The sequence below is a fragment of the Netta rufina genome (genome assembly GCF_964035555.1).
Source record: "Netta rufina genome assembly, chromosome: 5".
Taxonomy (NCBI): domain Eukaryota; kingdom Metazoa; phylum Chordata; class Aves; order Anseriformes; family Anatidae; genus Netta; species Netta rufina.
This window is the reverse complement of record NC_140128.1, coordinates 21,298,925-21,313,366: the sequence shown is the minus strand read 5'-3', so window position 1 is coordinate 21,313,366 and position 14,442 is coordinate 21,298,925. Positions and strand designations below refer to the sequence as shown.

Sequence of the window (14,442 nt, the reverse complement as noted above, 5' to 3'; positions counted from 1 at the left end):
GATGACGGCATACGCTGTAACATTTTTATTTTTGTCTTCGTTTTAAAATTCCAGTCCTTTTCCTGAGGCTCTCTTATGAAAGAATTGAATAGACAACAAGATGAAGGTAACAAGGACACAGAACAAGTTATAGCAAGCAGCCCTTCAAAAGCACATCTGAGGACATTCAGAGTACAAACTTTCAGAAAGCAATTCAGTGGTACTGCCCTGACTTTAGTTTCTGCATGTGCCTCACTCTTTCTTACTGCCAGGTCTGTACAGGCTGTCTTATTCAGTCCTATGTTTAGTCCTAGTGCTACCTGAAAGTCCTGCCTCTGCATGTGCTGGATGGGAGGGGGTAGCCTTTGATATTTAGTAGCTACTATCTGAAAAGCTAAAAATTCAGTGAATTTGTGCTTTCACTATCTTTGTGAACTAGAAAGCATTTCTCTCTTATAGATGGAAAGCAGGAAGGCAATAATTAAGTGTCTGACTCAGGAAACTGGGTAACAAATAATTACAGCTACAGCATTCTTTCTTTTTAATCCATAAACTTCACTTCCTCAAGTGTACTTTACCACAGCGAATACAGTAATATTTTGTCGTTATTTTGAAGTAACAAATGTATGCACGACCTTACTAGTAAAATTTCTTCCAAAAAAAAAAAAGCAAAAAAAACTTCCAAATGAGACATTTTCATTGGATCAATCTTAACTATTATTTTAACAATACTTCAGATGAGTATATAGATAAAACACATGCTCGTTATTGCAAAGCAGTCTAAGGCATCCTTCTATTTAATGGGATTAGTAACATCAGCACAGATGAGTCAGTGTCCTTCTTACAGTGTATCTCCCAAACCATTTAACTACATTAATACTTCGAAATAAAAAAAGACAACAGTTACAGCCAGTACTGTATCCAGGATATCATTTATTTTTTTCAGAATTCAACCAAATGAGTGTAAGGTCCATTTGTATCCAGTTTTAACACCTGTCTGTTCCCATATGTGCCATACTTGACGAGAACACCTGCCTCCATGCATTTGGCATTGGCAGCCAGTTCCTTTTCACATAAAGTCACAAATTGAGAATAAAGTTCCAGCCCTTTTTCTTTTTCTATGTTTGCATGGTACTGCATCTTTCTTCCCTTCAGTTTACCACCCAGGGTAGCCTGTGGTATGATGAGCACGTTGCCTGGTAAGTCAAGGAGAGATACATACTCTCCACTTTCATTTTCACTTAATTTAACATTCAACAGCGTGTTGACTGCAAATAAAAATAAAACAAAAATTAGTGGAACTAAAGTAAATTAACCTGGACCTAATATACCAATAAAACAAGATTTAAGATTCATCAAGATACCAAAAGATAGGACAAATGATTGAAGTAAAAGAAGCTAAGAGAACAGAAACATGAACAATCGAAAAATACTATTAACCAGCTGTCAGAGTATTGTGAAGAATACAAAGGACATTTATATGAATATAATACATCTAAAGAGTTATTTCAGGGGGCAATGGCTGACTGTCTGAAATCATATAGTTTTTTATAGTTGGAGCTCCCCAAAGGAGCCCGGGATCCAACCAGTGACCCTAAATTAGTTGTGTGGTAGTCAGGAAACATTTACAAAACTCTATACATGGTAGGAGATAAGACCATCTTCGGTGCACTCTGCAGGTGTTTCTGTCCTGACTTTCTTTTCATTCTGGATGGAGTCGTTTGCAGCAGGATCCAACACCTAACTGATACTGCTGAAGCCCCAGGCTCAGCATTTTGGTCTCATGTGGAGTGAGCGCTCTTCAGCATTCCACTTGGAGACCTGCAGCTGTCAGCTTGTCTTTTGAGACAGGAGGCAGGCAGGAAGGTCAAAGATGCAATTTAACCCATAAACTGCAATGTGCAAACTTGTAGACAGACTTGTTGCATTTACTAGCATCATATTTTCCAGTGTTTCTACAACAAATCAAATAAATCCACCTAAGTGTCCTCCAACTCTAAAACCCGTGAGGTTTAGTCATCTCATGAAAGTCTAAATGACAACAAAAAACTCACTTAAACAGTTTCAAAACATACTAAGAAAAAAATATGCCATAAGCAGACACTTAAGGAGGATGGTGGGAGATGAATCTCCTAATAGGAAACAGAACTTTTCTTTTTCTGGCCTCTTTCAGCTGCCACACAGCTGAAAAGGTGATTATTCTCAAGTATCACCCACAAGAAACTCTCACGAGCACAAAATCAATTTTCATATCATGCTGCTTTAAATACAGTCAAAGGTTTCAACTTAGTTTAGCATCACAGAAAGACTGTGCCCTTGAACACCAAGAGCTGCTCTCAGCATTTTCAATAGCACCTGTGCTTGCACACTGCCAGATCTTTCTGCTGCTCCCAGCATGTGGCTTGAAATAGACTATTGTTACATGACCTTTTGTGAAACTACCACTAACAGCAAGCCACAAAAAGGGACATTTTTATGTGGAACATGCATCATCACTGGATTCTCCAGGTGATCCAGGGCTACTGATGGAAGAAAAGAGGGTGAAGAAATGAGATAAAAGTAAAAAAAAAAAATTGAAAACAAAAAAACAAGTCAAAACTACATTGAATGAAGGCAGACAAAAATCATGACCATTTGACCTTATTCACAGCATCATCTCCACTTGAATGTAAACGTTAAAGTGCATGCAGAGAAGACAGAAAGAATACAGATATTGCCGTTATCACTTGTGAACCAGAAGACTGCACTTGAAAGACTAACAGGGTATGTAGTATCTCTGAAATGAGATGGGAAGGACAGTTTAGTTATCCACCCAACTCCCTCTACTGGCCATACTTTTAAATATCCTGCACATACCCTGAGATAAAAATTAAAATACCTCTTAAATCAAGCCGTGAATTACTTGAAAACATTCTTCTCTAAGTTCAGTTCTGTCCTGGACTGAAGCTGTTGCCTGATACATGTAATATGTAAAACAGTAGGTGTTGCACTTTCTGTTATCATTCTGTATGAATTGATTTTCTAACAGGTTGATCATGAGTAGGCAGACAGAAAAAGAGATACAGGCAACTGTCAAATGAAATATGACCAAACAAGCTGTTCTTTCAGCCAGCTGATTGATTTGGAGTGATGCTATTTGATGGCTTTTTGACTTCTAGTCTAAACAGTTGCTGCCTTCTCTGCCTCCATCACTTAATTCTTTTTCAAGCAATAGAAGAATTTATAAAGGTTGTATCATACCAATTTTTGGAACAAGATCTTGATCAGCACCTTTGAAGAAGCATATGTAGATAACAAGCCCTCTCTGGATCTATGAAAGATTACAGAAAAATATATCAGTATCTCTCACTGCCCACCACACAGGCTTATCATTAAATCCAGTACAAAAAATTACAAGACCACATAACAACAAAGTTCCCAAAAGCAGTCTTAGTTACTTCCTGTAGCTTCAGACATCAAATTTACAGGCTTATGGAAGCTTATGAAATGCATGCTGATTATCTGCACAACACTGCTACACACAATTAAGCCAATTCATTAGCTCCATGTGAAGCCAAGTTTAGTTAGAATCTAGCATATACAGTATTACTGTACACAAGGTCATAAATTACAGTATTTAAATACAGAACAGGAAATAATTTAAGCTTTTTATCTATTAAGTATACAGATAAAATATTTTTGCGTATGAATTCTATTTCCAAATATGAAATATGACAAATACCATGGGATTTGTCATTGAACTCTATTATATTTTGATGTTAAAACTAATCCAGTACAGGATAATTCTGACAAAACACAAAGTCTTTTAATTAGATTTAAATATGATTACTGATTTAAATATGATGACCAACAATTATGAAGCTGTTCAGAACATTATAAAGTTACCAAAAATATAATGTATCAGTTTGGGTGAAATCTTTTTGATGAAATGGGACCTTTCCCCTAATTTGTACAAAGGATATGCCACATCTTTAGAATTCAAAGAGATCAGTTTTAGGAACTAGCTATTTGAGGAAGGAATTAGGTCTGTACTGAGGAGAAAATGTAAGACAATTCCTTGGTAGCTTTTTTACTCCCTGGTTTAATTCACGAAGAATACATGTGCCAATCTGTGCTTTATTAAGATAAATGATAGGCTCTGCAGCCAACTGCAATGCTGTGTCATGACCAAGTATATGTGAAAGGTTTAAGCTCTTAGGGAAAAAACAAACAAACAAACAAACAAACAAACAAACAAGCAAAAAAAAAAAAAAAAACAGAAGGCATACAATATCCACATCCACACAATATCCAAAAAAAAAAAAAAACAAACCACCCACCCAACCCTCTCTCCACTGCTGTGTCAAGAATAAGTATCCTTACCTTCCTATTAGAAGGAAAATAAATGTCAGGTTATAGTAACTAAGAAATACTAACTAAGAGATACTAACTAGATTGGGGCATGAAGAATTTATTACTGTCAACGTTATCAAAGCAAAAAATATAAGAAATATGAGGAGTTTCTTAAAAATGAAAAAGAAAAAGAAAAGAAAAAGAAAAATCAACACTTTCTCTTCCTTTTTATTTACTCTCTTTTCTTTGAAAGATAAAGGTTTTTGGTAAGGAAAACTATACACATGAAGTTTATCCTTTTGTTCGTGTGGAGATTGAACAAAATGCTCAAGGCAATGACTGATGAGAGCTATGCCTTCTTAACTATTTTTCTAGTTGCTAACTTCTGGAAAAAGAGAATATTCTTTGTAGCTGAAATGTCACACACAGAGATTCTCTCGAAAGCTATAAATGGCTCCTTTCAAAACTCATTTCGACTACTGCAGAATATTATACAGCTTTCCATTCCCAAATGATTGCCATATTTCATAAACACTGTAAGAAATTTGATGGCCTGAACCTCAAATGGCATTTCAAACTCTCTCTTAAGGAGAGAAATACAGGCTGCCAAAGGTTAGATAGTCTTATATGTTTAGCTAAATATTAGTTCCAGAAACAGACTACCATCAAGATATTAATAAAGAATAATAATGCACACATACCTACTAATAAAAAATTCTTTATGAAGTAGGTAAAATACATTTACATTACATATATCTTACCACTGAATTAGAAATAAGTGACTAAGCTACACTGCACACCTCACAGATTATTCTATTTCTGAGATTTGTGATAGTTTCTGTTCAGTTTCACATATGGAAGTAACAATATTCTGCAAGAAGCTCATTTAAAAAGACAAAAAGGTAAATAAAGTGACATTTAGAAGTCCTATGGCCAGATAGCTAGAAACATTAATTACTTTTCATCCTCTCTCATGATTTGCTGCCTGATTTTGAATATACTTTTTATCACAAAATGAGACACATTGGTTTCAGTGTCTCACAGCAATTAGACACGAGATTGTATTTCTATTGCATGTTTATGATTTCTAGAACACTTTGCAACCATGTTACAGTTGAAATTTATGGTTTAAACTGTGATTGTAAACTGTGGTTGAACATTATTTTCAACACGTTCAACTGCATTTCAACTTCCTGTTATATATATATATAAAATTATTTAATTTTACTTAACTGAGTAGATGTAAAACTGCATGCAATTTCAAGAGCTAACCTAACATTAATGCATGTCAGTCCTCAGATCTTACACCAATGGTTCAGATGTCCTAAGACATCTAAGACATGTCGCCAGTTAAGGAACAAGTACAGGTAAAGCTTCTGAACCAATGCAAAACCATTGCCAATGCTGAAGGTAACAATGCTGTTCCCTAATGAAGCCTAGCTGACAGCTCTTCAAAGCTATATTTAACTCCGTTAAAGTCAAGCAAAACACAAATTACAAGGTTACAAATACAACATGCTGATAAGCAAACAACCACTACAAAGAACTTACATAGTGACAGGCAGGCAGTTGGGCAGGGAAATTGTGCTGTGTGGATTTGCTGTTATCAGTAAAATGCCTACATAAATAAACCAGCCAAGCAAGTGACTCTGCAGCATAGGCATTTACGATACAACTGTCCCAAGTAATCATCAGACCAGGCAACCTGCCTCAGGAAGGGCTGAAGTACCCAGCCCCTACAGCCATCCATCCAGCCTCAGCAACCTCAGCAGCTTCCAAACGTCCTTTTTAGCTCTTTGGCAGGATCAACAAGTAACTAAGGCCTCCCCCCGCCCTCCTGTTTTTTGCAACATTCACCTGTGTTTTGCAAGATTTCATTAGCAAAACATAAATATATTCTGCAAAATGTCATCTCAACGTGCTTTTCAGCAAAATGTAACGGAATTGATAATGAAAACAGAGGTGCTTTGCAATCCACAGAAAGCCAGTTTGCAAAACTAACTTACGTGAATTATTCTTTGACATTTCCGTTTCATTTTGAGTTGCTATCTGTCGAGAAGCTTTATTCACATTTCATCCATTCTGCTGCATCAAAGAGAGATTGCATAATCTACCACGGGCTGCAGAACAACCTGCACCTGGTATTTTGCACCGTTTGGTATCTTAACCGGAAGACAAATCAGGGAAATAAGATAAGGGCGGGATGGGTTTCATTGCAGTAAGTGTAGGTACTTACACTCTTTAGCTGAATATTCATTTTACATTTCTTTTCTCCCACAGTTGTGGAATGCTCCAAATCTCATCTCATTCTTCTCCTGTGTTTAGAAGGGGAGTTCATTTTCTTTCCTCCAAAGTATTTTTCTGTATACATAAACATTTAACAGATCCTATCTCACCAACATTTCTCCATAAACAAGGCATCCTGTCTCTGGTAATCATCAGCAGGTCAGAAAAATACAATCATGAAAATATAATGAAGAGCAATACAGATATAATGTACACACCTAGCCTTCTTCCAGATAAAGAACATTCACTCTAAAGTTCCTAAATTACCTGCAGGGGTCTTTTAAAGCTCAGAAGTTATTCAAAGCCACCTACCTAATGTGCTATTTATAGTACATGAGAAGTTTCTCAAGGTCAGGACCTACTTTTAGGTTGTTACAGGTCACTAAGCATACACTGGTTTACATAAATTATAGTTTACAAGGTGCGTATTTCTTTATTTTGGCACTTGTGCACATATATTCTCTTTAAAAGCTGGGAAAGATTCATAAGTACCAATGACAAATATTATTACATTTCATGTCTAAAAAATACCTGCAGCTCACGCTGGCCAAATCTCATGCACATTCCTTCAGTGTGGTTACTTTTTTCAACTCTATTACTTTCCCAATGATTTTGGTTAAGACATTTAAAACTTCAAGTAGGAGATATAAACAGCATAAATCTGTTTAAATTATGCTGCTAAATTACTGCCTCGTAACAGTTTTATTCATGATATATAAAAAAACAACAAAACACATGCCTCTATTTGGACAGCTGGAAAGACAACAAGCACAATGACTTTTCTGCTTTTACCTACAAGATCTACAATTATTTCCAAGATTAGCAAACAAGAAATAGGGTATTTCTAAAGTTAATTTACGCTGTGCTGAGCAATCTTCACTATATTCCTTAAACTGAGAGGCTAATAAGGCCTTCAACCAAACACGGCATTTGTGAGATGACACATATTTTCTTCAAGCAAAAGTTCTGGCTTTCCAGACCGGACTGTACAAAGTAGGTCAAAGATCCATCATCCTCTTCTGAACCAGGAGAGAAACGTTTCAAGAACTATGTGCAAGTCATACAGTGGAAAGCCCTAAGGACAGAAATTTTGTATTTCAACTCTCTTCAGGTTTGTTGAATGAACTCATATGCCCTTTAAACATACTACAATCTTTACCTTAAAAAAGATATTTATGAATTGCTACATTTAGCCTCTTCTGTTGTAGTAGTCTTTAAGAAAGACAAAAGACCAAACTAAAAAAACAGAAAGGCTAAATGATTGAGACCTATATAAATAATTTATTCTAGTGTAGGTAATGCATAAACAGCGACAACAGCAGGACACACGCCCAGTGCCAGCCTTCATGCTTTGGTAAATAGCCTGGCCACTCCGTATGCTGCCTAGCCCTAGGAGTCTAGAGGCCTACCTACCTTCCCCAACATATGACCATGGGAAGAAAAGGGGAAAACTACAGTGTTTCCCGTGAGCTTCATTTTTGGTTACCGGTCTGGAAAAATTAAAATAAAAATCCAAACAACTGCTACTGCAGTCACATTGCTCTACCTGGCCTTTCTTCACAGTACCACACAATTAATGAGGTACAAACTCAGAGGCAGTTTTAGATCTTTTGTTGCAAAAGCTATTTTGCTATCAAAATTATACTGATGCACTATTTATTTCATAAAACTACTCATATTATGAATTTAAAAACCACTTTTTGCCTGAAATAAACAAAAATATAGACATCTCTCTGAAAAGAGATACACACCCCCAAAATCTTCCGTTATCCTATTGTTAAAATTAAGCCTTTTTCTTTTCTTTTTTTTTTTTTTGCCTGATTTTTCTTGGCCTGGGTGGTGAAGGGAGAAGAGAGAGGTTTGAGGAACGACCACTGCTGCAGAGAAGACAGTGGCACTGAAAAGCCACCAGGCACCTTGCTGTAGGAGGAGGTCATGGGCCAGAAACAGTCAGCTCCATAGCAGACCCACTGCAGGACACACCTGAGCCCACCTCTGTGAGAGTGTATTTAAGAAAGGGCAGAAAATGCCAGCGAGGGAACACAAACAACACAGGAGTAGGAGGTGCTCCGTGATGGAGCAGTATGAGAAACTGTCTCGCCATGCTGTCAGCCCATGCTGCCTCGCCCCTTGTGAAGGGACTGAGAATAACCTGTGCTGACAACACGTGGGTAGGAGAAGACCCAGCAGCGGAGACTGGGTGAGGTGTGTGAAGTCAAATTTAGCCTGCAAAACACAGAGGGATGTCCTCCCGTGTGTCTAGATGTTCATCTTTTTCTCCTTCCAATACCCAAACTACTAAGTAAGTACTTGATAATTATCAAATTACCAAGCTAAATCCGTTTTGCCTATGACAGCAACTAGTAAGCATTCCCCCCCCTATTCTAGAAAACCATAAAGGCTAAATGGTTGAATGGTTTCCCCCTAGAAAACCCGCTAGTTTTCACAGAATCACAGAATTGTCTAGATTGGCAGTTAGCAAACAGTTAGCTTCTGACGCGCAGTTAGCTTCTGACGCGCCACGCCCTGTTCGCTAACGGCCGCGCCACACCCTTCCGATGAGCCAAACCCTGTTTGCTAACTGTCACGCCACACCCTTCTGATACGCCATGCTGTTTTCTAACTGCTGCGCCACGCCCTGTTTGTTGTCTGCCACACCACGCCCTTCTGACGTGCCACACCCTGTTTGCTAACTCCCATGCCACACCCTTTTGACAGGCCATGCCCTGTTTTCTAACTGCTGTGCCATGCCCTTCTGATGGGCCACACCCTGTTTGCTAACTGACACACCACACCCTTCTGATGTGCCACACCATTTGCTAACGGCCACGCCACACACAGTTTGCTAATGGCCATGCCACGCCCTTCTGACAGGCCACACCCTGTTTGCTATCTGCCATGCCACACCCTTCTGATGCACCACACCCTGTTTTCTAACTGCCGTGCCACGCCCTTCTGCCGTGCCATGCTGTTTGCTATCTGCCGCGCCACACCCTGTTTGCTGTCTGCCACACCATGCCTTCTGCCGCGCCACGCCGTTTGCTATCTGCCATGCCACACCCTTCTGATGTGCCACGCCCTGTTTGCTAACTGCCACGCCCTGTTTGCTGTCTGCTGCACCACGCCCTTCTGATGGGCCCCACCCTGTTTGCTAACTGCTGTGCCACACCCTTCTGCCATGCCACGCCCTGTTTGCTATCTGCCATGCCACGCCCTTCTGATGCGCCACACCCTGTTTGCTAACTGCCGCGCCACACACTTCTGATGCGCCATGCCATTCTTATGTGCCACGCCCTGTTTGCTAACGGAAGCGCCACGCTCTTCTGACGCGTGACACCCTGTTTGCTAACTGCGGTGCCACACCCTTCTGATGGGCCACGCCCTGTTTTCTAACTGCCGCACCACAGCCTTCTGACACGCCACGCCCTGTTTGCTATCTGCCATGCCACAGAATCACAGAATCACAGAATTTCTAGGTTGGAAGAGACCTCAAGATCATCGAGTCCAACCTCTGACCTAACACAAACAGTCCCCACTAAACCATATCCCTAAGCTCTACATCTAAACGTCTTTTAAAGACTTCCAGGGATGGTGACTCCACCACTTCCCTGGGCAGCCCATTCCAATGCCTAACGACCCTTTCGGTAAAGAAGTTCTTCCTAACATCTAACCTAAAACTCCCCTGGTGCAACTTTAGCCCATTCCCCCTTGTCCTGTCACCAGGCACGTGGGAGAACAGACCAACCCCCACCTTGCTACAGCCTCCCTTGAGGTACCTATAGAGAGTGATAAGGTCGCCCCTGAGCCTCCTCTTCTCCAGGCTGAACAAGCCCAGCTCCCTCAGCTGCTCCTCGTAGGACTCGTTCTCCAGGCCCCTCACCAGCTTCGTCGCCCTTCTCTGCACCCGCTCAAGCACCTCGATGTCCTTCTTGTAGCGAGGGGCCCAAAACTGAACACAGTACTCGAGGTGCGGCCTCACCAGAGCTGAGTACAGGGGGACGATCACCTCCCTAGCCCTGCTGGTCACGCTGTTCCTGATACAAGCCAGGATGCCGTTGGCCTTCTTGGCCACCTGAGCACACTGCTGGCTCATATTCAGCCGACTATCCACCATCACTCCCAGGTCCTTCTCTGCCTGGCAGCTTTCCAACCACTCATCTCCCAGCCTGTAGCTCTGCTTGGGGTTATTGCACCCCAGGTGCAGGACCTGGCACTTGGCCTTGTTGAACTTCATGCAGTTGACCTCAGCCCATCGGTGCAGCCTATCCAGATCCTCCTGCAGAGCTTTCCTACCCTCAAGCAGATCAACACACGCACCTAACTTCTGACGCGCCACGCCCTGTTTTCTAACTGCCATGCAATGCCCTTCTGACAGGTCACGCCCTGTTTGCTAATGGCCACGCCACGCCCTTCTGATGCACCACACCCTTTGCTAACGGCCTTACCTCTCCGTTTGCTACCTGCCGCACTACGCCCTTCTGACGCGCCACGCCCTTCTGACTTGCCATGCCATTTGCTAACTGCCGCACCACACCCTGTTTGCCGCACCACGCCCTTCAGACTGGCCACGCCCCGTTTGCCCGTCCTGGTCTCCTCGCCCCTGGTGTCTCGCGCTCCCTAGGGGCAGTTCATGACCGACCGGGGAGGGGGCGCTGCTGGCTCCGCCTACGCCTCGTTCTCGCCTCGTTCACGCCTCGTTCACCTCCCACGCGAGGGCTGCCGGGTCCTGGCGGCTCCCTCGAGTGGTCTCGGTGCCGGAAGAATTAGCCCTGCCTGTCCGATGCCCCGCTCCGCTGCAGAACGCGTCTGCCCCGGAGCCGATCGCCTCGCTGCCTTCCTCCCTCCTTGGGCCAGGGAGCTCCCGTAGGGGTGCCGTAGGGCCACGTGTCGCCCAGGGCTCGCTTACACCCCAGAACCTCTCTGAGGGATGAATTTCCGCAGAAACAGCCCACAGGTTTTGAAGACGAAGACAGAAAGCCAGCCTCGTGAGGCTGCAGGGCAGTTACCACGGGGATTGCACATCTGACTGACCGCGGCTGGCGAGGAGAAGCGGCACCGAGAGCTGCCCTGCGCCTGGAGCGCCCCCTCCACAGCCGGCCTCACCCTCTCGCCCTGCCGGCCGGCGGCCGGGGGAAGAAGGGCCGAGCCCTGAGCCCTGCGAGCCCATTACCTCCACCCACTCGGCCTCGGAGCCGTTCTCGGGCGGCCGCACCTGCAGCCGAGCGGACAGGCACTGCTGCAGCACGGCTCGGGCCAGCACCGGCCGCGCAGCCGCCATCTCGGGCCCGGCGTCCCCCGGCGAGAGGCGTCCGGCGGCGGAGCGCCGCGGGAGGGCGGGGGCGGCCCGGGGGCCGGGCGAGGAGCCGGGGCCGGGCGGCGGCGGGCCCTGGCAGCGGCGGCTCCGTTTCTTTTCCGGGTGAGCGACGCCTGGGCCCTGCCGCAGGGCGAGGGGCGGCTGCCGCCCGCCGCCCCGCGGCGCTCGGGTCGCGGCTCCTCGGGCTGCTCGTTCGTGTACACGCGAGGAAGCAGCGTGGGCATTGCTAAAAATTGCGGAGAGGGTCAGTGAGTGCTCTGCCCTTTGCAAAAGGGAAAGTGGGGCTTGTGGGTTGTCAGCGCTCTCTAAAGAGGGGACAGGTAGCGGGGGCGCAAGGGTACAGCTTCAGAACCAAGTATTGCGGCTCGTGCCTAACAGTGCCCTACAGCTCGCAGGAAGCTGCGTGTTGTTTTGTTTTGTTTGAGTGGATGAGAAATAAAAAAAATCTGCTTATCTTGTGGGGGAACGTGGCATGGCGTGCTTGGGGTAAGACTAGCATGCTATGTAGTTTCCACATGAGAACGAAAGACCATGGATTACCGGTCTAAATACTGCTTGTCACTCCTTCAAAAACAAGTAGTGTTTATTTGAGTTGATCGAGGTCCCACGTTGGAGCTCTGGTTTTCAGCAATGCTGTTTCAGAGCAGAGAAAACAGAAAAAAACACAGTTATACAAAAGGGGGCTGTGTAGGTAGGGTCCAGAATTAGGACCCAAAGAAAAATGCATAATTCTGAAATGAGCATCCATAACAAATTAGAAAAGCTAAGGTATTGCAACTGCTTTTTCTACTATTCTTCAGATTTCTGGCTACATATTGTGACATTCACTGAACAGCTGCTAAATCAGAAGTTCTGACTTCCTCCCCTGTGTGAATCCTGACACACACAGGTTTCGAATAACCCCAGCTCCAGCAAAGTCAGGACAGACTGATGCAGGATGCAGTTCCTCGGAATTCATTTTAAGACTGAAGATTTTATTTTCAAAATATATTTATTTATTTATTTATTTATTTATTTATTTATTTTAAGGTAAAACCTAGTAACATCAGTAAGAAACTGAATTTTATTACCTGGCCTCAATCATCCAGTAAATTATTGCAGTTAACTTGCACAGCAAGGGGCAATGTGCACTCATTAAATAGCCATTGTTACACATAGGGGTATATTCAACTAATGTTATTTTAAAATAACGTTCTCTTTTGCATTAGGGTTCTTTGAGGTTGCTTGTTCTAAAGCAAACCGTTATGAAAGAAGAGGAAATCTCACTAGGTGGTTAGTGGATAAACTAGCTCATTTTTGCTAGCTGTAGGGTATTGTTAAGTATGAGCTATTTTTATTTAAACTCAGCTAATTTTATTTAAAATGCCTTCTGTTCATTTACTCTAAAGCTGTTTCCCCAGACTCATTAAGAAGAACTTAATGAGGTAGAAAACCATTTAAAATGATTTTTTTCATATATATTTGTGCTATAAATTGATTGCTAAGGAAAATAGATATTATTACAGTCTATGAGCAAATTATATAAGAAGAATATAAAGGGATATTAAGATACAAGGATATTAATTGTTCTTTGCTGTGATACCATTATTTATGCCAGGCTTTGATGCAGAACATTTATTCATATGTAAGTTTTAAAAAATATGCTTGTGAACCAGTGCATAGAAAAATAGTATGCCATCATTGTTTGTGTAATTCTTTATCTAATAATCACAGAATTGTCTAGGTTGGAAGAGACCTCAAGATCATCAAGTCCAACCTCTGACCTAACACTAACAAGTCCTCCACTAAACCATATTGCTAAGTTCAACATCTAAACGTCTTTTAAAGACCTCCAGGGATGGTGGCTCCACCACTTCCCTGGGCAGCCCATTCCAATGCCTCACAACCCTCTCAGTAAAAAAGTTCTTCCTAAAGGCTTCCCTCTTCCTGTTTCTTACCCATGCTGCATGCATTAGTGTAGATGCACTTCAGTTGGGCCATTGCCTTCTCTTCCAGCCTTGCCATTGTTCCCTCTGGCACAGCTCTAACAAGCCTTGTTTCAGCCCCATCCCCCTTCTCACCTAGTTTAAATGAGCCCTGCCAGCTCCTGGCCCAGGATCTGTTTTCCCCTTAGAGATAGGGACCCGTCTGAGGCCATCAGGCCAGATGATGAGTACAGCACCCCATGGTCAGAAAAAAAAAAACAAAAACAACACAACAAAATTTCTGTGTTGGCACCAGCCTCTGAGCCACGTGTTTATCAGGTGGGCTTTCTGTGTCCTCTCTGTACCCCTCCCTGCCATCGTAGGGATGGACAAAAACACCACCTGTGCTCCCACTCCATCCACTAACTGTCCCAGTCCCCTAAAGTCCCGTTTGATGGTCTTCAGGCTTCTCTCTTCAATGTCATCACTGCCAGCCTGGACTATTAAAAGAGGATAATAGAGGGGCGAACCAGGCTGGGAAGCTTTCTGGCAATGTCCCTGACCCTGGCCCCAGGGAGGCAGCAGACTTCCCTACGGGTAGGGTCAGGACGACAAATAGGTCCCTCT

The 14,442-nt window shown here is 43.0% G+C and overlaps 1 protein-coding gene across 6 annotated transcripts; it reads right to left on the bottom strand.

Annotated features, from left to right (window-relative positions):
• Nucleotides 1–921: 921 nt before the first annotated feature.
• Nucleotides 922–11,976, bottom strand: DTD2 (D-aminoacyl-tRNA deacylase 2; the record flags this gene model as incomplete). 6 transcript variants are annotated; one of them, XM_084287143.1, is made up of 5 exons in its annotated part: nucleotides 11,810–11,857; nucleotides 6,548–6,672; nucleotides 6,318–6,396; nucleotides 3,220–3,289; nucleotides 922–1,247 (listed from the first exon to the last, which is right to left on the bottom strand). In XM_084287143.1, the coding sequence occupies exons 3-5, from the start codon at nucleotides 6,345–6,347 to the stop codon at nucleotides 922–924; spliced, it is 426 nt and encodes a 141-aa protein (XP_084143269.1). In that variant the 5' UTR covers nucleotides 6,348–6,396; nucleotides 6,548–6,672; nucleotides 11,810–11,857. The 6 variants fall into 6 exon arrangements, with proteins under 6 accessions (XP_084143269.1, XP_084143271.1, XP_084143272.1 ...); XM_084287145.1 differs by having other exon boundaries at nucleotides 6,548–6,626; nucleotides 11,810–11,851; XM_084287146.1 differs by lacking the exon at nucleotides 6,318–6,396 and having other exon boundaries at nucleotides 6,548–6,626; nucleotides 11,810–11,925.
• Between the last annotated feature and the right edge of the window lie 2,466 nt (nucleotides 11,977–14,442).